This window comes from Suricata suricatta, chromosome 4 (genome assembly GCF_006229205.1).
Source record: "Suricata suricatta isolate VVHF042 chromosome 4, meerkat_22Aug2017_6uvM2_HiC, whole genome shotgun sequence".
Lineage (NCBI taxonomy): Eukaryota > Metazoa > Chordata > Mammalia > Carnivora > Herpestidae > Suricata > Suricata suricatta.
This window is the reverse complement of record NC_043703.1, coordinates 50,626,209-50,651,327: the sequence shown is the minus strand read 5'-3', so window position 1 is coordinate 50,651,327 and position 25,119 is coordinate 50,626,209. Positions and strand designations below refer to the sequence as shown.

General features: G+C 36.2%; 1 protein-coding gene across 6 annotated transcripts in view; it reads right to left on the bottom strand.

Moving 5' to 3' along the window:
• Positions 1–10,195: 10,195 nt before the first annotated feature.
• The window catches only part of NAA16 (N(alpha)-acetyltransferase 16, NatA auxiliary subunit), a 64,770-nt gene continuing 49,846 nt past the window's right edge, over positions 10,196–25,119 (bottom strand). For all 6 annotated transcript variants that reach the window (XM_029936655.1, XM_029936656.1, XM_029936657.1 and 3 more), the window contains 7 exons: positions 20,061–20,274; positions 18,779–18,972; positions 17,472–17,580; positions 16,956–17,054; positions 16,252–16,395; positions 12,728–12,825; positions 10,196–11,577 (listed from right to left, as the gene is read on the bottom strand). In XM_029936655.1, coding sequence (XP_029792515.1) covers positions 11,380–11,577; positions 12,728–12,825; positions 16,252–16,395; positions 16,956–17,054; positions 17,472–17,580; positions 18,779–18,972; positions 20,061–20,274 — 1,056 coding nt within the window. In that variant the 3' untranslated portion in view covers positions 10,196–11,379. The remainder of the gene's footprint in view (positions 11,578–12,727; positions 12,826–16,251; positions 16,396–16,955; positions 17,055–17,471; positions 17,581–18,778; positions 18,973–20,060; positions 20,275–25,119) is intronic.

Sequence of the window (25,119 nt, the reverse complement as noted above, 5' to 3'; positions counted from 1 at the left end):
AAGTTTAACTAACTTGCCAGAAATCATACCGCTGCAAAGTGGCAGAGTAGAGACTCGAACCCAGTGAGTCTCATCCCTGGGCTCAAAGAGCTTACAGTCCAGTAGTGGTGAGGAGACATGCATCAAATAAGGCCCCACCAAGGTAAAGCATGATAAAGGCAGTGTGATTGGGAGAAGAGTGCTGAGCATTCCTGCCCCTGTGCTCCTGGGGATTTCCTCTGTGCCAGGGAGGGTCCCTGCGGGGTAACCGAAATGGGCCTGACACACTTTTTGCTCTGAGGGCCTTCTAGCCGGAGACACTTTGACAACCCTCCTCTGGGCAGAGAAGGAGAAGGGAGGGCGTGACCTGCCCGAGAGTGACGCCCACTCTCCCACTCTGAGCCCGGGGTCCTCTGCCGCCCGAAAGTCCACCACAATGACAGGCCACCGGACAACATGGGCTTTCCACTTAACAAATGCTGCCTCTGGACTGTGTGGTCTCTACGGAAGGCAACTTATCGAGTCAGAAAAGTATATATTACACAACTTCTAACACATGGGAACCATCTCATTTCCCCGAAACAATTAAAACACAGAAAACAACTCAGGCCCTTGTAGGTGCTTCTTGTCATTCTTAAAAAATCAGAAAAGCACATAAAACTGGACAAGGTTGCCCTCCAGTGGGGAAACAGTGAACTAACCACATCAACAGTGTTAGCCTTGAAACCGCACTTAAATGCACTAACTGGGAAATAAGTATGTCAGGGAATAAATAGGCACACTCTGGGTAGGCTTAGCCTCGGCATGGCCCCCAAGGAACTGCTCTCTTTCTGAGACAAGAAGACTTTAAACAAAAGGGAGCCAGACGGATCCATAAGATACATGCTTACTGAGCATCACGACCGGCCCGAAGCAGCATGATGCAAAATTGGAAGAAGTAGGTTTGAATCCTGCTCTATTACTAAAGAGCGGTGTGGCTCTGGGGAAAGTTTGTATCCCTATTGGCTTTAGTGTCCTGTAAAATGAGGGTGATAATGTCTCTCCCACAGGGCAACTGTGATGGTCAAATAAGATCAGTGATAACACTTAGTGACTGTAAGCATCTATCAACAACATTATGGGACCCTACGGAGCTTACAGTTAAGCTAAATAAATGGAGAACCCAAAGCAGTGCGCTGCCTTAAAAAGGGATTTGGAAAAGGCATCCCTCTGGATGGATAAATTGCCCAAAGATGCCCCTACGGGAAGAACTATTAGATGTCACTAGCATGGTAGCCACTAGCCATCTGTGGCTATTAGAGCACTGGGTGTTGTATTGAAACCAATTTGACAATAAACTATTTAAAAATAAAATAAAATGTCTAAAAATAAATAAATAAATAAATAAATAAATAGAATAGAATTTAAGGTCCAGTTCCTCAGACACACTAGCTATGGTCCAAGTGCCACATGTGGCTAGAGCTACCACACTGGACATCACGATTAGATAGACAATAGATGAGAGAGAGAGAGAGAGAGAGAGAGAGAGAGAGAGAGAGAGAGAAGGTAGAAACTGTTTTCAATTCATTGCCCCTGTTTTATTTATTTGGGGGGAGGAGAGGCAAAGTAGGGGAGGGGCAGAGAAAAACAGAGAGGATCCCAAGCAGGCTTCTCACTGTCAGCACAGAGCCCAGTGCGGGTCTCTATCCCTTGAACCTGTGAGATCATGACTGGAGCAGAAATCAAGAGTCAGACACTCAACTGACTGAGCCACCCAGGCACCTCTGCCTTCTCTGGTTATAAGTGAGCATTTTATATGATTTCATTTTCTCTCCTTGCTCAATATATTAATTTACTTCTTTTACCATTTTTAAATGGTTGCCCTAGTGTTTGCAATATATATTTGCAACTAACTTAGCTTTCTCTTTTTTGAAGTTATTTTTATTTTTTGTATATGCACATTATTTTTATGTTTGTTTATTTATTTTGAGAGAGAGTGCGCATGTGTGCAGGCAGGGGAGGGGCAGGGAGAGTCCCAAGCAGGCTCCTCACTGTCAGCACACAGCCTGACGCCGGCCTCAGTCTCACAAAGCATGAAATTATGACCTGAGTCAAAATCAAGAGTTGGACACAACTGACTGAGCCACCAGGCCCCCCTAAAGTTTTTATGTGATTTATTTTAATTTTTTTCACTTATTTATTTTGAGAAAAAGAGAGCATGAGCAGGGGAGGAGCATAGAAAAGGAGAGAAAGAATCTCAAGCAGGCTCCACGCTATCAGCATGGAACCCAATGGGAGCTTGAACTCATGAACCGTGAGATCACAATTGGAGTCAAAGTCAAGAGTCAGACACTCAACCAACTGAGCCCCTCAGGCATCCCTAAACTTTTTATTTTAATTAGTTAGTTAACATATAGTTATATTAGTTTCAAGTGTACAATACAGTGATTCAGCAATTCTATACATCACCCTGTGTTCATTATGACAATAATGAACATTAATTCCCATCATCTATTTAACCCTTCCCCCAATCCCCTCTCTTCTGATAACCATAAGTTTGTTCTCTATAGTTAAGAGTCTGTTTCTTGATTTCTTTCTATTTTTCCCCTTTGTTTTGTTTCATAAATTCCACGAGTGAAATCATATGGTATTTGTCTTTCTCTGACTGACTTACTTTGCTAGCATTATACTCTCTTGCTTCATCTATGTTGTTGCAAATGGCAAGATTTCACTCTTTTCATGGCTAATATTCCATTGTATATGTACACCACTCTTCTTCATCCATTCATCAATCACTGGACACCTGGGCTGCTACCATATTTTGGATATTGTAAATAATGCTGCTATAAACACAGGGTGCATGTATCCCTTTGAACTAGTGTTTTTGTGTTCCTTGGGATAACCAATGTAACTTTTAAGTACACTATACCACTTCATGGATAGTACAAGTATTTTCTAAGAAAATATTCCCAATTACTCCCTCTTATCTCATATGACGTTGTTGTCATTCATACCACTTATCCATAAACTATAGTCACCTAATATGTTGTTGTCCTTATTACTATGAAAAATTGTTATCGGTTAGATCAATTAAAGATAAGAATTAAGAAGTAAGAGATAATTAAGGATAATAAAAATAAAATACTATATTTTACCTTCATTAATTCCATCTCTAACACTCTTTATGTAATCAGAGTTTCTAAGATAGCATTTTCCTTCTCTGAAGAATTTTGAACATTTCAAAAAGAAGGTCTACTGGGTGACAAGTTCCCTCAATTTTTGTTTGTCTGAAAAAGTGTTTATTTCTCCTCCACTTATGAAGGATACTTTTGTTGCATCTGGAACTCTTGGCTGGTGGGTTTTTTCTTTCAACAGTAAATATTCCACTCCATTCTTTTCTACTTGCATGTTTTCTAAAGGGATGTCCGATGTAACTTTTATCCTTGTCTTAAAGGTAAGGTAGGATTTTTTTTTTCTCTGACTTTTTGTGAGATTTTCTCTTTGTATTTTATTTTCTAAAGTTTAAATATTATTTGGTTAGGTGTGTTTTTTTGGTATTTATCCTACTTAGTATTCTCTGCACTTCCTGGACTATTGGTTTGTTGTCTGTCATTGATTTTAGAAAATTCTTAAAACAAAGAAAAAGGAAATGAAAAGTTACAGATATGGTAGATATTAATCCTACTTTATCAACAATCACTTGAAATGTGAATGATCTAAACATACCAGTTAAAAGCACAAACTATCAGAATGGGCTTATCAAAACAAGACCTTAGCATTTGCCGTGTATAAGAAATCTACTTTAAATGCAAACACACAGATTAAAAGCTAAGGGATGGAGAAAGATATACCATGCTAACACTTTTTTTTTTAAAGCTGGAATAGCTACATTAATTTCAGACAAAACATACCTCACATCAAGAAAAATTATTAGGGATAAAGGAAACATCACATAATGATAAAGGGGTAAATTCTCCAAGAAGACATAACATTCTTTAAGTGTATATGTACCTAACAACAGAGCATCAAAATACATGAAGCAAGAGCCATTAGAAGTACAAGGATGGGGCATCTGGGTGGCTGAGTCAGGTAAGTGTCTGAGTTTGGTTCACGTCATGATTTTGTGGTTTGTGAGTTTGGGCCCACATCTGGATCTGTGCTGACAGCTCAGAGCCCGTAGGCTGCTTCAGATTCTGCTTCCCTCCCTCTCTGCCCCTCCCCCACCCACACTCTCTCTCTCCAAAAATCATAAACATTAAAAAGAAAAGAAGTAGTACAAGGAGAAGTAGAAAAATGCACTATTATAGCTGGAGACTTCAACACCACTCCATCAGTAATTGGCAGTTCCAGCAGTCAGAAAATCAGATTATAGTTGAATTGCACAGCATCATCAGTCAACTGGATCTGACGTGTATAGGTTACTTCATCCAGCAACAGCAGAATACACATTTTTCTCAAGCTGACACAGAATATACAGCAACATAGACCACATTCTGGGTCATAAAACAACTTTAATAAATTTAAAAGAATGAAATTCACACAAAACACACTCTCAGAGTACAGTGGAATTAAATTAGAAATCAGTAACAGATAGATGAACAATCTCCAGTATTTGGAGATTAACAAAACACTTTTAAATAACACATGAGTCAGAGAGGAAACCTCAAGCGAAATATGAAGGTATGTTGAGCTAAATGAAAATACAGCTTATCACAGTTGGTGAGATGCAGCAAAGCAGTACTTTGAGTGAAATTTATAGTACTAAATGCATACATTAGGGGAAAAAAAGAAAGCAGAGCAGAAGTCAGTATCATTGAAAGCAGGAAATCAATGAAACCAAAAGCTAGTTCTCTGAAAAAACTCAATAAATTGATAAACCTCTAACCAGGCTAACCAAGAAAGTGAGAAGACATAATATTACTAACATCAGAAATAAAAGAGGGGCCATTACCACTGGTCTCATATACATTAAAAGAATAATAAAGGAATATTATGAGTAACTCTATGCCCACAAAAAACTGCTAGAACTGATACATGAATTCATCAAAGTCACAGAATACAAAAATCAATGTACAGAAATCTGTGGCATTTCTATACACCAATAATGATGCAGCAAAAAGAGAAATCAAGGAATCAGTCCCATTTACAAATGCACCAAAAACCATAAAATAGGAATAAACTTAACCAAAGAGGTAAAATATCTGTATGCCAAAAACTATGGAAAGCTTATTAAAGAAATTGAAGAAGACACAAAGAAATTGAAAAAGATTCCATGCTTGTCGGTTGGAAGAACAAATATTGTTAAAATGTCAATACTACCCAAAGCAATCTACATATTCAATGCAATCCCTATCAAAATAACTCCAGCATTCTTCACAGAGCTAGAACAAACAATTCTAAAATTTGTATGGAATCAGAAAAGAACCCAAATAGCCAAAGCAATCCCAAAAAAGAAAACCAAAGCTGGAGGCATCACAGTTCTGGACTTCGAGCTGTATTACAAAGTTGTAATCAAGACAGTATGGTACTGGCACAAAAACAGACACTCAGATCAACGGAACAGAATAGAGAACCCAGAAATGGACCCACAAACAAATGGCCAACAAATCTTTTGACGAAGCAGGAAAGAATATCCAATGGAAAAAAAGACAGTCTCTTCAGCAAATGTTGGGAAAACTGAACAGAAACATGCAAAAGAATGAACCGGGACCACTTTCTTACACCACACCCAAAAAATAAACTCAAAATAGATGTAAGACCTAAATGTAAGACAGGAAACCATCAAAATCCTTGAGGAGAAAACAGGCAACAACCTCTCTGACCTCGGCTGCAGCAACTTCTTACTAGACATTTCTCCAGAAAAAAGGGAAACAAAAGCAAGTACTTCATCAAGATAAAAAGCTTCTGAACAGCAAAGGAAACAATCAACAGAACTAAAAGACCAGGGAAAGTTATTTGCAAACAATATATCAGATAAATATTAGTATCCTAACTCTATAAAGAACTTATCAAACTCAATACCCCACAAAAATAAATAATCCAGTGAAGAAATGGGCATAAGACATGAACAGATACTTTTCTAAAGAAGACATCCAGATGGCTAACAGATGCATGAAAAGATGCTCAGCATCACTCATCATCAGGGAAATACAAATCAAAGCCACAATGAGATACCACCATACATCTGTCAGAATGGCTAAAATTAACAACCTAGAAAACAAAAGATGTTGGCAAGGATGTGGAGAAAGGGGAACCCTTTTATTTACAGTGTTGATGGGAATGCAAACTGCAACAGACACTCTGGGGAATAGTATGGAGATTCCTCAAAAAATTAAAAACAGAACTACCTTATGACCCAACAATTACACTGCTAGGTGTATTACACTGCTAGGTATTTACCCAAATGATACAAAAATACTAATTTGAAGGGGCACATGCACCCGATGTTTATAGCAGGATTATTAACAATAGCCAAACTATGGAAAGAGCCCAAATGTTCATTGACTAATGAATGGAGAAAAAGGGAGACACAAAACCCAAATCAGTCTCCAGGCTGCAAGCTGTCAGCAGAGCCTGACATGGGGTTCGAACTCATGGATCATGAGATTATGACCTGCACAGACTGTGAGTCCTGACCTGAGCCCAAGTCAGCCACCTAACTGACTGAGCCATTCAAGTGCCCCATAAACAGCAGAGAACCAAATCTATTACTGAGACTATAGAAGCTGAAGCTATTTCACAGTTAAAATCTTCTCAGACCTCACTAACAATCTTCTCAGAGGACAGGAGTCACTAGGCACTGAAATCTGTTACTTTTTCTTTTTTAATGTTTATTTACTTTTGAGAGAGTGAGGGAGGGAGAGAGAGCAGGATAGGGGCAGAGAGAGAGGGAGACAGAATCTGAAGCAAGCTCCAGGCTCTGAGCTGTCAGCATAGAGCCCAACATGGGGCCCAAACTCATGAACTGTGAGATCATGACCTGAGCCAAAGTCGGAGGCTTTAAACAACTGAGCCACTCAGGTGCCCCACAAAATCTATTATTCCTCTTATACTAAGCTTCATAGTCACTTAAATCTATACTGTCCAAATGTTTTTATTTTATGACATATTAAAGAACTTAGAGACACACTGACCATCAGTTCTTTATTAACAATTCTCACCTCAAAACCTGGAAGGAGCCTTTCTAGTCCTTCTGGAATGCTCTTTGCCCAAATGTCTGATCTGCAAAGCCATTCAAGTGTCATCTCATCAGAAATGCCTTCTTAGCCCATCCTACTTAAAAACAATAAGCCATTCTCAATCCCTGTTTGGTGTAGAGTCCTGCATACATAATAGCTCAAGGGAATTGTACGATTTATCTTCAATAACTGCTCTCTTGCTTCTCTTTTGTCTGCTTCAGTTTTTAAGGGGGAGAGATGTGTATTAAAACCTCTAACTACAATTGTTGATATTTCTATTTCTCTCTCCAATTCTCTTCTTTTGCTTGATATAATTTAAGGTTATGTTGAGTGGATATAAGTCAGTAATAGATATATACTTAGTATCTTTTTCAGATAAAATTGACATATTAGTCTCAGGTGTATAACATGATTCAAGATACATATATATCTTTATATATATATATATATGTATATATATATATATAAATGATTGCAATGTGTAATTAACACCATCACCATCAGTTAAACATTTTACCATTAATTTTTTACAGTGTCATTTTTAGCATTGAAAATTCATATTTTTTTAACCAGTGTACTGTTGAACAATGAAGGGGTTAGTGGCATTGACCCCCCTCCCCATGCAGCTGAAAATCCTGAGAATACATATGTAATTTCTGGCTATCCAAAAACTACTAAGCCTGCTGTTGACCAGAAGCCTTACCGATGATATAAATTGTTGATTAACACGTGCTGTGTATGTTATATGTATTATATATTATATTCCTACAATAAAGTAAGCTGGAGAAAAGAAAATGTTAAGAAAATCATAAAATACTTCTATAGTAATACACTGTATTTATCAAAAAAAATCAATGTATAAGCAGATCCATGCAGTTCAAACCCATATTATTCAAGGGTCAACTGTGTAATAATTTGCATAGTTTGTATTAAATTCTTATTTGGACTACTCCTCCACCTCATTCTGATTCACATTAGCCTGCTATTTCCATCCTTTTATTTCAACTTTTCTGTTTTTAAGTGTCTTTTGTATACAATTAGTACAACCAGAATCTTCTAATTGGTTATTTAACCCATTCATATTTATTTGTAATCAGTGCTACATCCAAATTTCTAACACTTTATTTTCCATTTACTGTAATCTTTCTCTATTCCTCTTTCTACTTCCCACGAGACAAACTGAGCAAGTTACTTCTCATTTGTTTTACACTTTATTTGTATTCTTATGGTGGTTTTTATAACCAAAGTCGTTTGTTTATTCAGTTTCTTAATCTTTTCAATCTCTATAACTTCCTTTTAACAAGAGGGCACCTGGGTGGCTCAGTTGGTAAAGCGTCTGTCTATGGCTCAGGCCATGATATTGTGGTTTGTAGGTTCAAGCCCTACATCGGGCTCTGTGCTGACAGCTCAGATCCTGGAGCCTGCTTCAGGTTCTGTGTCTTCCTCTCTCCCCGCCCCTACACCGCTCATGCTCTCTCTTTCTCAAAAATAAACACTAAAAAAAAAAAAAAAGAGGCACTTTAGCTCTCTTGTATATCTTAGTCAATACCTCCAACTCCAATCATGATAATAATGCTTAGAATTTTAAGTTGTAAAATTTCCCTAAAGGTAACAGTTTACAAAAATATTTGATTACTTTTCTTCCATATCTCTTATAGCATCTTCCAGATTTTGTATCTTTTGATATTGCTCCAAAAGCATTCCCTTTGAGGACATTTGTAAAAGCAAATCTCCTGATGTCTGTATGCTTGAGGAGATTTTTAAATGCTGTCACATTCTAATACTAATTTGGCTAGACATAAAATTTTTAATTCAAAGGAATTTTTCTTCAAAAAAATCCAGAGGGAATGTTTTCTTCAGTATTCCATGATGCCTTTCATAATCTGCTTCTCTTTCCTTTGAGAATAATCTGCTCTTTTTCTCTGTAAGCTTTTAGACTGTTTTCTCTTATATTCAAAAATTTCATTATAATCAAATACTACTCTCATACTGTGCTTGATTTTTCTTCAGTTTTTGTCACTACCTAATATCATATCCTATATATTTTCCCTCCTCGCACTAGAATATAAGACTCCATGAAAATAGGACTTCATTTTGTTCACTACTGTATATGTCATACCTATAATAGTGTGACACATAATAGGTGTTCAATAAATACAAACTGAATTATGGTTCTTTATCCTCTAGGCATTGCCCATTAAACTCATTCAGTTCCTCAGGAAAGAAATCACAAGAAACCTGAAGCCAAATTCTTAAATTACCATATTATGCCTTGACTCTGTGTCTTTTCCTATTTGTTCTGATAAACTTGGCAGGATCACCCCGGGCAAAGGACTTCTCGTTTTCTCTTGAGACTAGAGACTTGTCTAAGTATTTGGTTCTCAGATGCCTCTCCGTTAGCTTTCTGAAATGTAAAGGGCAATCTGCCAAGGGTGGAGGCAAGGCAGGGTTGAGGTGGGACATGACACACCCCTGCCTCCCTTATCTAAAACCTCACGTTTATTTGATGTTTATCATCCCATCAAAGTGGGATGGGAGGAGGGAGAACAGATACAACCTCTATTCACAGACTGGATTTCACCCTATAGTCCTGCTTCCATGCCTTGACCCTGACTCCCCACATTTCAAGGGTATCCACCCAATAATTCTCAGAAACTCTAAATGATCCCAATGGAATACTTTTTAAAAGACTGCTGCTGAAAAAAAATAAAAATAAAGAAAAAAAAATAAAAGACTGCCACTGATGGCACAAATTCCACATTAGTTACGATTAATGGGAATTTCTATGCAAGTGGCTTCTTGCTGAAAGTACCATTAACAAGTTACAGGTTTGCCAGGATTGTTTAGTGACAAAGATTACCTAGTTCTAAAATTATTAAAACACAAAAAAAGAAGTTAAGCTGCTGTAGCACCAGAGTTTATTGGTAGGTGTTTATTCTTTAATAACCCCTTTCTTTTTAAAAACTTACAAATATTATGATAAAGTTTTTATTCCCTCAAAGAAAAAGGAAAAACATTTTGCAAAAATATTTTGTGTGAAATAATAAATACAAATAAGCAACTGTGTACAAAATAATTTATTACAGCATTAGATAGATTGGCATTATTTTACAGTGAGTTTTTTTCTTAACAATTATGAATCTAAACAGTTTAGAGTGAAGGAAAATCATTTTAATTAGAATGGCTTCTCTAAATAAAATCTCCCTTTTTGAATTATATTTGCCTCAAAGGAAAGTATTAATATTAGACATATTTACACAGTTCTGAAAGAAATCTACTGAATGATTCCATTATTGTTTTCTCTAGAGACAGAACAAAAAACCCCTCCCAAAAAATATGGCTGAACAATAATGTTTTAATAGTTAAACTAATAAGAGTTTAAGTTCTCATTTTGCTGATATAAAAACATTTAATAGGTCAATGCCTGGCTGTACGAGCAAAAAGGTTTCCTTATAATTTGCATTCTTCCCTCTTACGCTTCCTTGAAGCACACCGGTCAGATATCAGTTACTTGTTAACACGCAAGCAATTTAGTCAAGAAAGCATAATTCTCACCCAGGGTCTTTAAAAGACCAACCTAGGGATTATGCAACAAATTTACCAGTGAATTTCCATGATTAAGAGGCAAACCAATCCCCACATTCTGAGTCATCTACATTAAACTGGAGTACCCTTACTCAGTAGAAAGTATCATTTTCATGGATATTAAAAAAGAAATGATAAGTCATAAAAAAAATTAAGGTGGAAGAAAAGGCAAACAAATAAATTTTAAAATAAACCCCAATGTCTGCCAAAAAAAGTTCCCTATTGTTTTTAACATACAATTAACACTTTACAACTGACATGCTTTAATTAAAAGGCAAGCAAATAAGCAATAATACAACAAACCAATAAGATCAAAACAGTTTCTGAAACCAGGATCTAAAGAAAATAATACAGTGGGGCTGTATACAACTTAGCTTAGTAAGAAATTATATTTATGATACAGAAGTGACAGCACCCATCACAATGCTGATAATCTGAAAGCTTAAGAAAACTGTACAAGTATAAACAGGTCATTTTAAACAGATGTTTATGTAAATTGGCAGAGTCAGATAAAGAATAAAATAAGCTTACTGAATACTCCATTTAAAAATTCTATCCCATTATTTCATTTCATATCTATATTAAAATACACCCTGAAAAACAAACCCTGATCTGAGTTCAGCTCTGAGTCTTACAGGAGTCAACCTTCGATGGGGTTTCAAATCTCATTTGCCAAGACATCACAGCTGCCTGTGTGGTTGAGTGCCACAGTGTGACTGTCAACTTCAGCCACAATGGGCAGGAAAGCGGAAGTAAAAGGAAGCAGGTTATGACAGGCCATCCTATATTCTTCATATTGGGAATTACAGTTCCCAAAGCTGCCGTCAAGCAGTGCTTCAGAAACCTTTATTAAAGTCTGTTGAAAGGGGGAAAATAAAATTTATTTTTAGGAGAAAAGGTTGGTTAATCATCACTTCAATTAAAAGATGCAAGTTGTTAATTAAGCAAAAGAAAACTGGCGTGGCCTCAGTTTAAAAGAACTTCTTGCTACCATAGTAGGTACCTTTTAGAAATCAAATCAACAGAGCCTTAAAAAGTGGTATGATTCTAATACTTGAAAAAGTGAACCTCTGAAATTAATCACTAAACTGAAAATGTCCTTTATTAACAATAAAGCCCATGTACTGAGTATTTACGGTGTGCCAGGCAGGTACCAAGTCCTTCAAACTTTGTTATTTCAATCAACCCTTATAGCAAGTGCATGAGGTCAGTAGGACAGACACACTTCATGATACTGTGCCCACTCTCATGGGCTTGGCTGATACTGTGTTTCTTACAAATTGAAGGTTTGTAGCAACCCTACACTGAGTAAGTCTATCAGTACCTTTTCCAACAGCATTTGCTCACTCTGTGTCTCTGTGTCATATTTTAGTAATTCTTGCATATATTTCAAACTTATTCATTATTATTATATTTGTTATGGTGATCTGTGATTAGTGATTACAATTCACTGAAAGCTCAGATCATGGTTAGTACTTTTTAGTAATAAACCTTTTTTTTTTAATTAGGTACACTCCATACCCAACGTGGGGCTTGAATTCATGACCCTGACATCAAGAGTCACACCCTCTACTGACTACTATGATGCCAGGAGCACCGTAATAAACCAGTTTTTTAATTAAGGTATGTACATTGTTTTTTAGACATAACTCTTTTGCACACTAAACGGACTACAGTACAGTATGAACCTAACTTTTATGTGCACTGGGAAACCAAAAATTGATTCGCCTCACATTAGTGTGATATTTACTTTATTTGCAGTGTTCTAGAGCAGAACCCACAGTATAGTATCTCCCAAGTATGCCTGTATTTTCACCCTTGTGAGGAATAGGAAGCTAAGAAATGGAAACTGGCCTAATGTGACCCAGATCATAACAGGTAGAGCTGAGATCCAAATCCAGACACAACTCTGAAGGCCCACTCAAGAATTAGGTTATAAAGACACACATTTTGCCAGATCACTCAGCATCCATTAAGTTTGTAAAACTTATTCTGAAAAATCTTACCTTTACATTTTTATCTTTTATAGTTTCATCCAGTCTAGTGGCAATAGCAATTGCTTTCTCTTGCCTTGACTTGTCCAGAAAGTACATCATTTTAGCACCTGAAATACCAGGATACTATAAAATGAGTAAACTTCTATATCTTACAATTGATTTGACTGACATTAACCAGTGGCTTAAAATCTGGCTCCAATGACTTAAAATCAGCAGTGGGCGGGAGATGGCTCCTACCAGAACTTGGAACCAGGTACAGTGTTTCTTCCCAACTCCCAATTCAATGACATCCTACCAACAACCTGGGACCCCCAATGGGAGTGCTTGTAAATGGCAAAACACTACAGATCAGGGCTTCGGTCACAGAGAGATGATTGTTAAACATGCACCAACAGACCAGAGTTAACAACCGGTCCTTCCCCCTAGAAATGCTGTAACTAAAAACATAAATAAGGGTCGCCCTGTCGCATCAATCAACATTTCAGCTAAAATCATTTTTAAGATGATACTCTAAAATAAAACATCTAAGGAACAAATTACTGTCACAGAGAAGTTGGTGAAGGGACAAAAGGAAAATGCACACAAAGAAAATAAGTATTTTCTAAAGCTTTTTTTATCCTTATTCCTATGTAATTTTTTCTGCATCTACTAGAATGATCGTATAGTTTTTATCCTTTCTCTTACTGACATCAAGTTTCACACAGATTGATTTGCAAATACTGAACCATTCTTGCAACCCAGAATGAACTCCCACTCGACCATGGTGAATGATTTTTTAATGTATTGTTGGACATGGTTTGCTAATATTTTGTGGAGGATCGTTCAAATATGTTCAGGGATATTGGCGTGTAGTTCTTTTTTTTTCTTTGTCTTTATCTGGTTTTAGTACAGGGTAATGCTGGCCTCACTGAATGAATCTGGAAATTTTTCTTCCTCTTCTATTATTGAGAATGGTTTGAGAATAGGTATTAACTCCTCTTTAAATGTTTGGTAGATTCACCTGTGAAGCTGCCTGGTCCTGGACTTTTTGTTTTTTGGGAGTTGTTTGATTACTGATTCAGTATCATTGCTAGGTAACTGGTCTGTTCAAATTTTCTAGGTATTCTGGATTCAGTATTGGGAGGTTATATGTGTTTCTAGGAATTTGTCTATTTCTTCTAGGTTGTCCAATTTGTCAGCATATAACTTTTGATAATATTCTCTTACAATCCATTGTATTTCTGTGGTCTCAGCTGTTATTTCTCCTCTTCTGATTTTGTTTGAGTCCTCCTTTCTTTTTTTAAATGAGACTGGCTAAATATTATCAATTTTGTTGATCTTTCCAAAGAACCAGCTCCTGATGTCATTGATCTGTTCTATTGGTTTTTAGTTTCTATTTCATTTATTCTGCTCTAATCTTTGGTTATTTCCTTCTACTAGCTTGGGGCTATGTTTGCTCTTTTTCTGTCTCCTTTAGGTGTAAGATCAGGTTGTTTATTTGAGATTTTTCTTGTTTCTTGATATTGCCCTGTATTGCTATAAACATTCCTCTTAGAACAGCTTTTGCTGCATCCCAAAAGTTCTGGACCGTTGTTTTCATTTTCATTTTTTTCCATGTATTTTTAAAATTTCCTCTTTGATTTCTTGGTTGACCCATTCATTGTTTAGTATCATGTTATTTAGCCTCTATGTATTTGTATTCTTTCTAAAAGTTCCAGAAAATGCTTGCATATTCACAAAGAAAATATTTTTAAAGCTATTTTTCAATACAATTCAGTTTATATTTCTCCTGTAAATTTTTTTTTTCAACTTTGTGGAGCTTTTTCTTTCATACCTGGTGTGTATGGGCTCAAAGCTCTTAATTTCACTATTAGTTCCAGGTAGAGTAATGACCTAATGACCAGTTAGGGCAGCGATGATCAAGTTGGTTCATTCAGTCAGCATTCACTAAGCTACTACGCCTGGCTCTGTGCTGAACAATGTAGGAGACACACTAGTGACCAAGACAGCACCAAGCCTTGCCCTCAAGGCAAGCACATTAGACAGTGCCAACCAGTCTGTCAGGACTGGGTTGGGGAGGTACAGGCATAGGGGTCAGGCCCAGAGAGTGGGGAAAAGAAAGGGGACACTTCTCTTCTGGTCAGAAACACGACAGTGCCTAAATGAGCCTTTGCTGGCACTGGGTACACAGTGACCAGATAGATGTGTTCCTTCCCTTTTAGAATGGAGGCAACAAGTATTCATTTAATTAATAACCTTTTTCTCCATAATTGTCTCTCCTGTAGCTCCTGGTCCACATTCTATGCTCATTTTTCTATTGGGCTATAATCAATATATATATTTATGGTTAATTTATAAGAGCTCTACATATATTATTAGCTTTTTATTAGTTACATATCTGTAAATATTTTTTCCCAATTGGCCTTTTGACTTTTTCTTTTCTTTATTAAGTAATCTCTAATCTCAGCGTGGGGCTTGAACTCACAACCCTCCTGAAGTCAAGAGCTGCATGCTCTACCAACTGAGCCAGCCAGCCCGGTCTTTTGACTTTGTTTATGGTGTTTTAATGTTGTCATTTTTCATAGGAATTAACTTTTTCCATAGACCTCAGTATCAAGAAGTTTCCCTTTAGAACAAGAAAGATTAAACTAAAATATTTAAATATATGTTTAACATGAGAGCTTAGTTAATTATACATATACTTCATTTTGTCTCCAATTCCTTTTCCACAATCTTTTATCCAGTTTATCATCTTGTCCATCCATGCCATTTTGTCATTTTATGAAACTGTATAAACATCCTAAAGTCCTTCTGTAACAGGCAGGATATAAGTAAATCCTTAAAATATAAAATACATAAAATAATACAAACACAAGAAAAAATAAACCACTTATAACCACAACACATGAAGGCACCCATTAAAGCTTTTATATGTATTTCTTTTCAGCCTTTATCCCATGTAATTTTTTTACATAGTTGAAATTATATTGTATGTTACCTCTGTGTACTATTAGCAAATTATTTATCCCTATTATTACAAATCATTCAAATTAACTTCCCTTTACAGGACTGCTGGGTTTTCTATTTCACTACAAACCTACAACTATTTCCCCTACTATCAGATATACATTATGTTTGTTTCCCTTCTTTTCCCCAGACTTATACACAGTATTTCAGTTAATGTCTTTGCACTTAAAGCTCCATCTCTGCTTTGGACTAATTCTTTAACATTAATTAAAGAAGTATGGTGACAGCGAAAATGACAGGTAATGTGAAGCTCTTCACAGGGATGACAGGCTGCTTTCCTAAGTGGCTGGACCAGTTTACACTCACAGCAGCGAGATACAAGCGTGCTAACCCTCCTTGTCTTTACTGTACTTCCATCTCCTTTTTCCAAACAAACAGACCTTCCTTAATTGGAAAGATCAAAAATGGTATTGCGTTCCTTTCTTCTTCTAGGATAACTTGTGAGGTTGAACATCTTTCCAAACGTTTACTTTCTCCACATTCTAACCTTTCCAGGATTGTTTTATACCTGGGAGTCAAATACCAACCTGAAAGTAGATGCTGAAGAGAGGCGGCATTATGTTTGAGAAAATCCTCATTAAAACTTTCCAAGTCCTTGTTGACAAATATTTTCTGCATTTCTTGAGATAGAACTTTACTCACAATGTCTGGAAGATTACTATGATTAGACACTATAAAACAAAACATTTGGAATTAAAACTTTTTTTTAATCTATCCTTTGAAAGAAAATCAATGGAAATACATTTGTATTTGTTATTAAAATTTATACATTTTACATAGTAAAAATATTGCTCCTTTGGAATATAAATACATTCTAACTTATTTTTTTAAATTTCTTAAATGTTTTATTTATTTTTGATACAGAGAGAGACAGGGCATGAGAGGGGGAGGGGCAGAGAGAAGGAGACACAGAACCAAAAGCAGGCTCCAGGCTCTGACCTAGCTGTCTGCACAGAGCCTGACACGGGGCTCGAACCCACAAATGTGAGATCTGACCTGAGCCGAAGCCGGAGGCTTAACCAACTGAGCCACCCAGGCGCCCCCATTCTAACTTAAAAATGCCCTAATTTGTAACATATCTTTGCTAGCATGTTTAATTTATAAACACACTACAAATATTATCCTTTCTTTGCTTTACATTACTGCAAATCTCTTTAACATCCAGCTAAACCTTGAGGCTGCTGAACTGTCATATTTGCTTTTACATAAATATTACCTTTTTTATACTTACCAGATTTAGAAAATTTAATTAAACACTCATGTAACCATGGATTATTACTGTTGATGGCAAAAGCTCGTTTGACAGACTGCAGCATTAACAGAAACTTCCCTGTGTCAGAAAAACATAGAAAGGCAACAGCATCAAATATTTATGTACGTTATTTTAGTCACTTTATTTTAGCCTCACTTAAATTCCAGTAAAACATTCGTAAGTAAAATTCAAAGCTGACTTTGGTTGTCAAAGACATCTTTTATTTTTTTCTAAAGAAAATCTTGAAACTGTGTAGAATTGCTTCAGGTAAACAATTTGTATGATTGTTCAAACTCTTCTTACAAGGGATTTGAACATAATTTTCTAGCTGGTTCCCCCGTAAAGTTTTGAGTAGCAAAGGAAAAGGGACTGGGAGCCTTTTGTGGAAGGCTGAAATGGAACTTAAAGAAACAAAAATCAATCTAACTGATAAAGATTATGCTGAATAGAGTCACCAATATAAGTAAGGATTAACAACTGAATTCAAACTATTACCTTTTCTAAAATATATTTCAAATGCTAATAGATGAGTGTCAATGTTATCAGCAACAAGGTTCTTAAGAGGTATAAGGAACTTGATAGCTTCTTCTAATGGATTTTCTATCTATTTTGAAACAGAAAGGAAAATTATTACATTTAAAAACAGCTACACAAGTCAATTTCCCCCAAAATCTCATTATTACTATGTCTCTAAAGTAATTTACAGTTCTCTTTATACGACCAAATAAACAAGAAAACATTTTAAAACTATCATCTGTAAACAAATTCAAAATAGTAATTTCAAAATGGATATGGCTCTATTGTTTTCTCAGATTATAAAATCAGTATAATTTCATAAAAATCAAAAAAATATAGGAATTATTCCTATATTTAGGAGATACAACACCAAATACTGACAGCCCCTTATTCTTCAAACATCTATAGTAAGGAAGCAAATATAACTATACTGTGTAACTGGAAAAAATGACCAATTTAAAATCCTGATACTAGATTCTATAGTGAATAAACGTGAAAACTAAATATTTCCCTAATAAACCTGGTCCCTAAATAACTACCAACACTTTTTGAGAAAATCTCATTGCTTTCTCTTTGTAGCTAGAGCATATCAAGATAATATAAAATGCTTCTAGGTGTAATAGATAGTTTATTGCTGCTGTAACAAATTACCAAAAATTCAGTGTTCAGAAAACAACACCTATCTACCATCGTGCAGTTCTGTAGGTTGGAAATCCAACACTGGTCTAACTGGGCTTAAAAACCAGGGGCCAGCAGGACCACATCCCTTGTGGAGTTTCGAAGAGAGGGTATGTTTCAAGGTCTTTGCAGCTCCATTTGTGGTTCCCTCATTCCCTCTTCAAAGCCAGGAATAGGCTGAGCCTCCTCACAGGACCCAAGCCCTCTCCCGTCTGCCTCTACTCTAGAGACCACAGTGACTCCATGGGCTCACCAGATAATCCGGGCTAATCTTCTTATTTGAAGACCAGCTAATTACAATCATAAATTCCATCTGCTACCTTTATTCCTCTTTGCCACGTAATGGAACATATTCCCAAATTCCAGGGACTAGAATGTGGAGAGAGTTAAAGGGCCATTATGCGGCCTACCACAACTACAATTCCATGTATAATTTGCATTAATGAAAATTTGCATATTATCACTCAAAACTAATTGACTAGTATCATAATGACCCTGAAATATTACAAATGACTTCTGATCCATAGATGTAATTAAAACACATCTGTGACCAGAACAGAACCATGTAACATAAATTCTACCAAATAAAGACAGTAAGTGTATCTCACCCTTTCTAATTTTTCAGGTATAAGTTCTTCTTTGAGACCACTGGCTTCTTCTTCTTCATCATCTCTTTTTTTCTTTTGATTTTTTTGTTGACGTTCCCTTTCCGCATGCTTTCTCTCTTCTTCCAGTTTAGCCTTTTTCTGAGCTCTTCTCTGCTTGCTAAGCATTTTCTTCAACTCTTTGGCTGACAGGTTTTCTACAAATATCCAAATGAATACAAATTCTAAGTTAATGTTTCCATTTTGCTCACAGTCTTCTGCAATATGCAGTATTAGTACATCTTTTAGAAGGGAAAAGGGGGAAGAGGCAATGATACAGAGGTTTTTCAGAAATCCCACCACCTAGCACACACCTGACACACAAAGGCAACTGGCAAACACTGCATCGACTAAAATGAACGAATTCTTAAAAAAATAATAAAAATAAATAATAATAAAATAAAATTAACCAATTATAAACCATTTCTGCCTCCAACATGATACACGACTTTAGATAAGTCACTTCATATCGCTGAGTCTCAAGTCCCAATCTGCACACAGTGAGGAAGATGACACCAGCGACCTTCTTGAAATATATCAAAGACAGGAGAGACGATGCATATACACAGAATTGTGATCTGATCAGAAATTTGCCTCCATGCTCCTGTCTCTCAAGTATCTGTGGATACTAACATTCTAGTGAATAAAAACCTGTACAGATATCCTCATTGGCAGTATTATTTTCAATCAATTAGGCACCACAAGTTGTAAGAACATATATTTCTCCCAAAAGGGCTCAAAGCTATTTTCACTTAAAATTTTTTTAAAAAGGAAAAAAAAAAGAAAAAGGAAAAAAAGAACCTAGCCCACAGACATTTCTCTTTTTTGCTAATTGGCCTTACTGAAGATAAAAGTAAAACTGATTGCAAGGCACCTCGCTGGCTCAGGCGATGGAGTGTGCAACTCTTGCTCTCAGGCTTGTGAGTTCCAGCCCCATACTGGAAGTAGACATTACTTTAAAAAAATAAAATCTTTAAAAAATTAAAAAACAATAAAAACAAAATAAAAAGGACCACAAGTCATCCATTAGGGCTATTTAGAATTATCAGCTACAGAACATGATCCTGCTGACTTTGTCTAAGCTCCCCCATCCCCTGCACTGTTCTGGGGTATACAGGCTACAGATGCCTTCTTCACATCCATCTGACAAAATGCTTTTCTAGGTGTTGTTCGTGCTAAGGACATTCTGAAATTTAGTGTTCTTTTCCATCCTTTTACACCAAGGATGTAATTTATTTTCAGTTACCTGAATTTATTTCTTGTTGTTTGTTTTCACCGGTTAAGGGGTTATCATACAATTTCAAGTATATTTCAATCGCTGATCTAGCAGCCTTGAAATAGAAGGCATGTCTTCTGAGAATATCTTCTAATCTCAAAAGGTCAACATAGGCACGAAGGGTCATCTTTCTCATGCAGTATGTATGAAAGTCAAATTGATCATCGGTTATCTCAAAAAAATGCTTCAAAAAAAACACACACACACAAAATTATCCCTTATATATGTCAATAATGTCTATTTTTAAAAGAAAATCATATAAAGCCCCAACTACAATTTAACAATTTCACTTAGTTGCCCTCTCCACTGTCCACTGTTCAACACTACAAAGGACATCAAATTATTCTTTGCATTCAATTTAAGTTTCTGTTACTTAGCCATTCCCTATAAATCATGTTTTGTGATGACACTCAGTTTCTGTGTAATAAGTCAGACGGTCAGATTTTTTTAAACCTCGAAATCAGTACATACTGATATTTTTGTTTTAATGAAATCTTTCTCCTCTGTATTCCCCAAAAATGAGCATGGCAGAGTTAAGCAGAGCTCTGAATGAAGGTCAAATACATACAGGTTCACATTAAATGTTTAAAAATTAGACTGTTCTACTCAACAGTAAGCTCTTCGAGGACAAGCCCATCATCTCTGTCCCTGCTGCCTGGCACAGGGCCTAACATTCCATAAGCACAGTTTTTGCCAACTCAGGAGAGAAAATGCTCATCAGGCATGTGACCTCCTAGTTTCCTACAGCTTCAATTATTTAAATTAGGAATAGAGAAATCTACATAGCCAGTTTCATAAGGTTAAGTGATCAAATAAGATATTTTAAAAACAGAGCATTTGTTTTTATTTTCTCATTCAATAAATTCCCATTAATCTACCAACATTCCACTTTAGCAACAGTTCCTAAACTGGAGTCTATGTATAAACTATGCATTAATATGCATAACAACATTGTCCTAAGGAGAGAATTCAAGGCTTTCATTCAATTCCCAAAGGATCCATGGCCCAAAAAGTTAAAGAACTAGTTCCTTACATGACAAGGAGATGATTAATTAACACCTCCCACTTCAAAACAATTTATACTTTTGTTTTCTTTCCTAGAAGCATCTCTACCTCCATCTTCTTTCTTTTACCCTATTTTAGCTTCTCCAAAAATATATAGAAAAATGAATGATTCAATACACGACTCCAACTTAGGCTCTTCTACTACTTCATCTCCCCTCTGTCTAGGGGCCTAAGTACTAACTCAATGTGCAGAAGACACATTAGTAACTGTCCACATCATCTCATAATTTTAGTTGTGTTCGTAACTAGAAATACACTATATGCAGAATGACATTAAGTATCTGAGACTTTAAGGGAAAAAGTCTAAGAAGTATAAAAGTACACAGTGTGGAGGGGAAAAAATAAACATTCAACATTAGTTCATAATTTCAAGAAGCATGCTTTAATGGGTTATATTTGAAAATGGCATTCCTCCCATCAATAAGACAAATCAATTCATAAGTATCAACATAAACTTGTTTTTCTATCAAAGGATTACAGGTTTCATAAAGCTGTTCATGGTTAACATAAATCAAGTTATGTCTAGCACCGTATCTTAAAATTCAGTACAACTGAGGAAAAATGGCAGTGCCCCAAATCATGGAATACATAATGAGATGATAACATCTAAGAGATTACAGGACCTTTAAGTTAAGAAAACATTTATGTGTAAAAAGGCAGACACAAGTTTCAAGAGATATTCTAGCAGCTTTAGTAGACATATATTCTAGGTCAGGTCTTAGAGGGAGCAGTAGAGAACCACAAACATTTAAGCCGCCTCTTTATCAGTAACAGCCCACAGGCTGCCTCTCTCCAGTTAGTCTTCCATATATAGGGTAACCAACTTATCCCGGCTTGCCTGGGTCTTTCTCAGTTTTTCCGAAGAAAGCCCTGTGTCCTGAGAACCCGCTCTGCTCCAGGCAAACCTGGAGGTTGATCACTCTATAGCAAGCTCACAGTGGTGGACAGGATATGGCCAGAGTTCATTAGAAACAGTAGGATACTAACAAAATAATTTTGCTTTGGGAAGAAATACTGTATTAAAGAATCCTACTAAAAAAACAATTAAATAATCTTAGCTTGATTTTCTTTTTTCTTAAACTTTCTGTTTTCAAGTACAGACACCCAGAAAGTTACAAAGGTAGTGCAGAGATATCCTATACACTCGTCTCTCAATTTCCTCCTAAGAGTTATATCCTACATAATTATAGTGTGAGAAAAAAATCAAAAACTTGACATTAGTACAATATGGGATTACAGTTCTACGTGATTTTATCACATGGATAGATTTGTGTAACCACCATCACAATCAAGACAGAGAACTATTCCATCACCACAAAGATCTTCCTTACACTATCTTGGGGTGATTTTTTAAGTCTCTAGATTGATAAAACAAAAATAAGCTAGATGACACAAACTGGTGAAGTTAGCTTCCCTAGACGTTAGCACAAAATGATCACTTATCAGCTTCCCACAGAGACCAGGTACCCAAATTCTACTATACAGCTCAGGCTCTTAACTCAATTTTCCCCTCATCATAAATTACTAGTTCTTGTGGAGGTAGCAGAAATTGCTTAATTTGTCAAAATTAAGCCTGAATCAAAGTAAGACAAGTCAGCAGAGAATAAAGAAATGCTATTTGTGGCCTAAGAGCACGGTTTCCTTTAGGAACTCTCCGTCAGTCCCTCTCTTCTCACCCAGATTCCCCAACCCCCTTACCCTAGAGGAGCTCAACAACAGCTCATATACAGAAAGGCAACAAAAACTTCTGACCTAAAAAAATAATAATAGGTAGACAAACTTAGGGTAGTAAGCAACTCTACACCCATTATAGAAAATCTGTTACTATAAAGCACACGTCAACTGGATAAAGATTAAGATACGTTAGAAGATAAAGTTATGAACTGCCTACATTCTGATCTATCAGAAATCCTAGTTTGTCTTATCATAAAGCTTTAGAAATATGTATTACTGATCCATTTCAGACATAAATCAGCACACTAAAATGAGAAACTAATCACCTGGAACAAAAGGAAAAGAAATTCTTGAAATCTAAAATAGTTTAAAATTATTCTGAACACAAGTTTATATCTTGTATCTTAAAGATAGGTTTTTTTTTTTTAAATATTCAAGTTCTAAACATCAGGTTCATAACCTTTACATACAATCCTAAAATCCTATGAGAGCTGCAAAATGAAAGCAAAAAAAATTCTAACATTACAAATGCACTTCACTAAGAGCTGACAGCAATACATGTCCTGGCTGAAACTGCTTTCACCGAGAGCATTCTTGAATGAGTTCTTGAAGGCAGAAGAAAGGCCTAGCCCTTATTTGAACTTAAATCTGTATTCACTGAAGGTGAAGGTTAACGGCGAAGTTTCACTTTTGAAAGGTGCTAATTTCTTTAACTAAAATATTTCAAATCCAGGTACAAAGGTAACTCATGAAGATACTTATAATAAATCACTGAATTCTGTAATTACTCTTAAATCCTTGCAAATTATATCATGAATAATTCTTTTAGACTATGTTAATTTTATTAGAAATGAAATTAATAGCATTATTAATTTAGCATTAATCAGCAAATATTTAATCACCCTATTTGTACTAGGTACTCACATTTCTCTATTTAGCCACTAAAAGAGTTAATCTTTCTTTTACTATGAATTACTCACTATAAAAAACTAGCTTACAACTGGCAATACGAATAGGCTCTTTCCTCATTTATCTGTGTCTGGTTCTTTCTGGCCTCAAGCACCAACAAATCCGAAATAAAAACAGTAAAGTTTCTAGCAATGATTATGTAACATGAGCAGAGGGTGACAGTTTCTGCATATTTTATCTCTGATGGTCAATGGTTTTATAATTTTTTTTTCTTCAAAAATGCTCTCTACTGGTCAAATCCTATTTCTTGAACGAGACACAGTTTATCTGATATTACAGACTTTTATTTCATGTTACTCAGCCAAAATCGCTAAAAATTTAAGGGCGAGCATAATCTAAATGAAACTTAGTAATGGAATAGCTATTAATCATATTCTAACAATCCTCAAGAAATACCATCAAGAGAACTATAGTCATGATGTTAGGAGCAGTGGGACTGAAGCTAGAGACCCTCATAGTTATAAGGACCCTAAGGTCCCTAAGGATGTGCAAATTTCACTCTCACAGAAAATCTGGTAAATCTCTAGCCATGCCCTTGCTGGAATTGCTGATCTGTAAGTGCCTACCAGCTTCTTCATTCAGGAAACAATGGACTGCTCCCTGAGAACGCCCTGGGTGGTAAGAATGTATCTTTCCTTAGTAACAACAAGAATGCTTTTAAAGTGCTGGTCATCTAAGGAGTATTGAAACAAACAGGTGATCTATGGTTCTACCACAGAAAGAAGAGCCAGGTTTAAATTAGAACGTTTGGATATTGCCTAAGTATTTCACATATCATCTGAGGGCTTTGTATTTTTCAAGGAGAAGATAAGGATTTCCCCCCAGATATATAGCCAGCAAGCCCAGGCTCAAAAAGAAAGAAGCAAAGAAACCAAACAAAAACAGAAACAAAAAACTAGGTTACTTCCAAAAGGGATCACGTATAATCCTAGCTCCAGTTCCCAGCAAAAGCCACCCCCTGAGATTCAGGCTTTCTTTTGGGTAACCTTGAAAGTTTCACATGGGGGAAAAAGGCCAAAGTGACTGCCGGAATGCAGACATCAGGCTCACCTGACTACGACGCCTGTGGTTTTATACTGCGTCAGCATGGGAACAGTGCTGCCGATTGACCCCACAACTGAGGGCTGCTGAGGACTGCCTCAGGGGTGCTTTTGTGGCTCTTTTCCTCCTGTTGTCCATTTGGAAGGAGAGTGCTTCAGAGATGACAAAGAACAGGAAAACAAAATTCACACAAAGGAAAAGAAAAGTCCCCTCACTAGGGCACATCACACATAATCCTAAAAGCAAGTAATAAAATAAGCCTGCAGACCAGCCACAGATT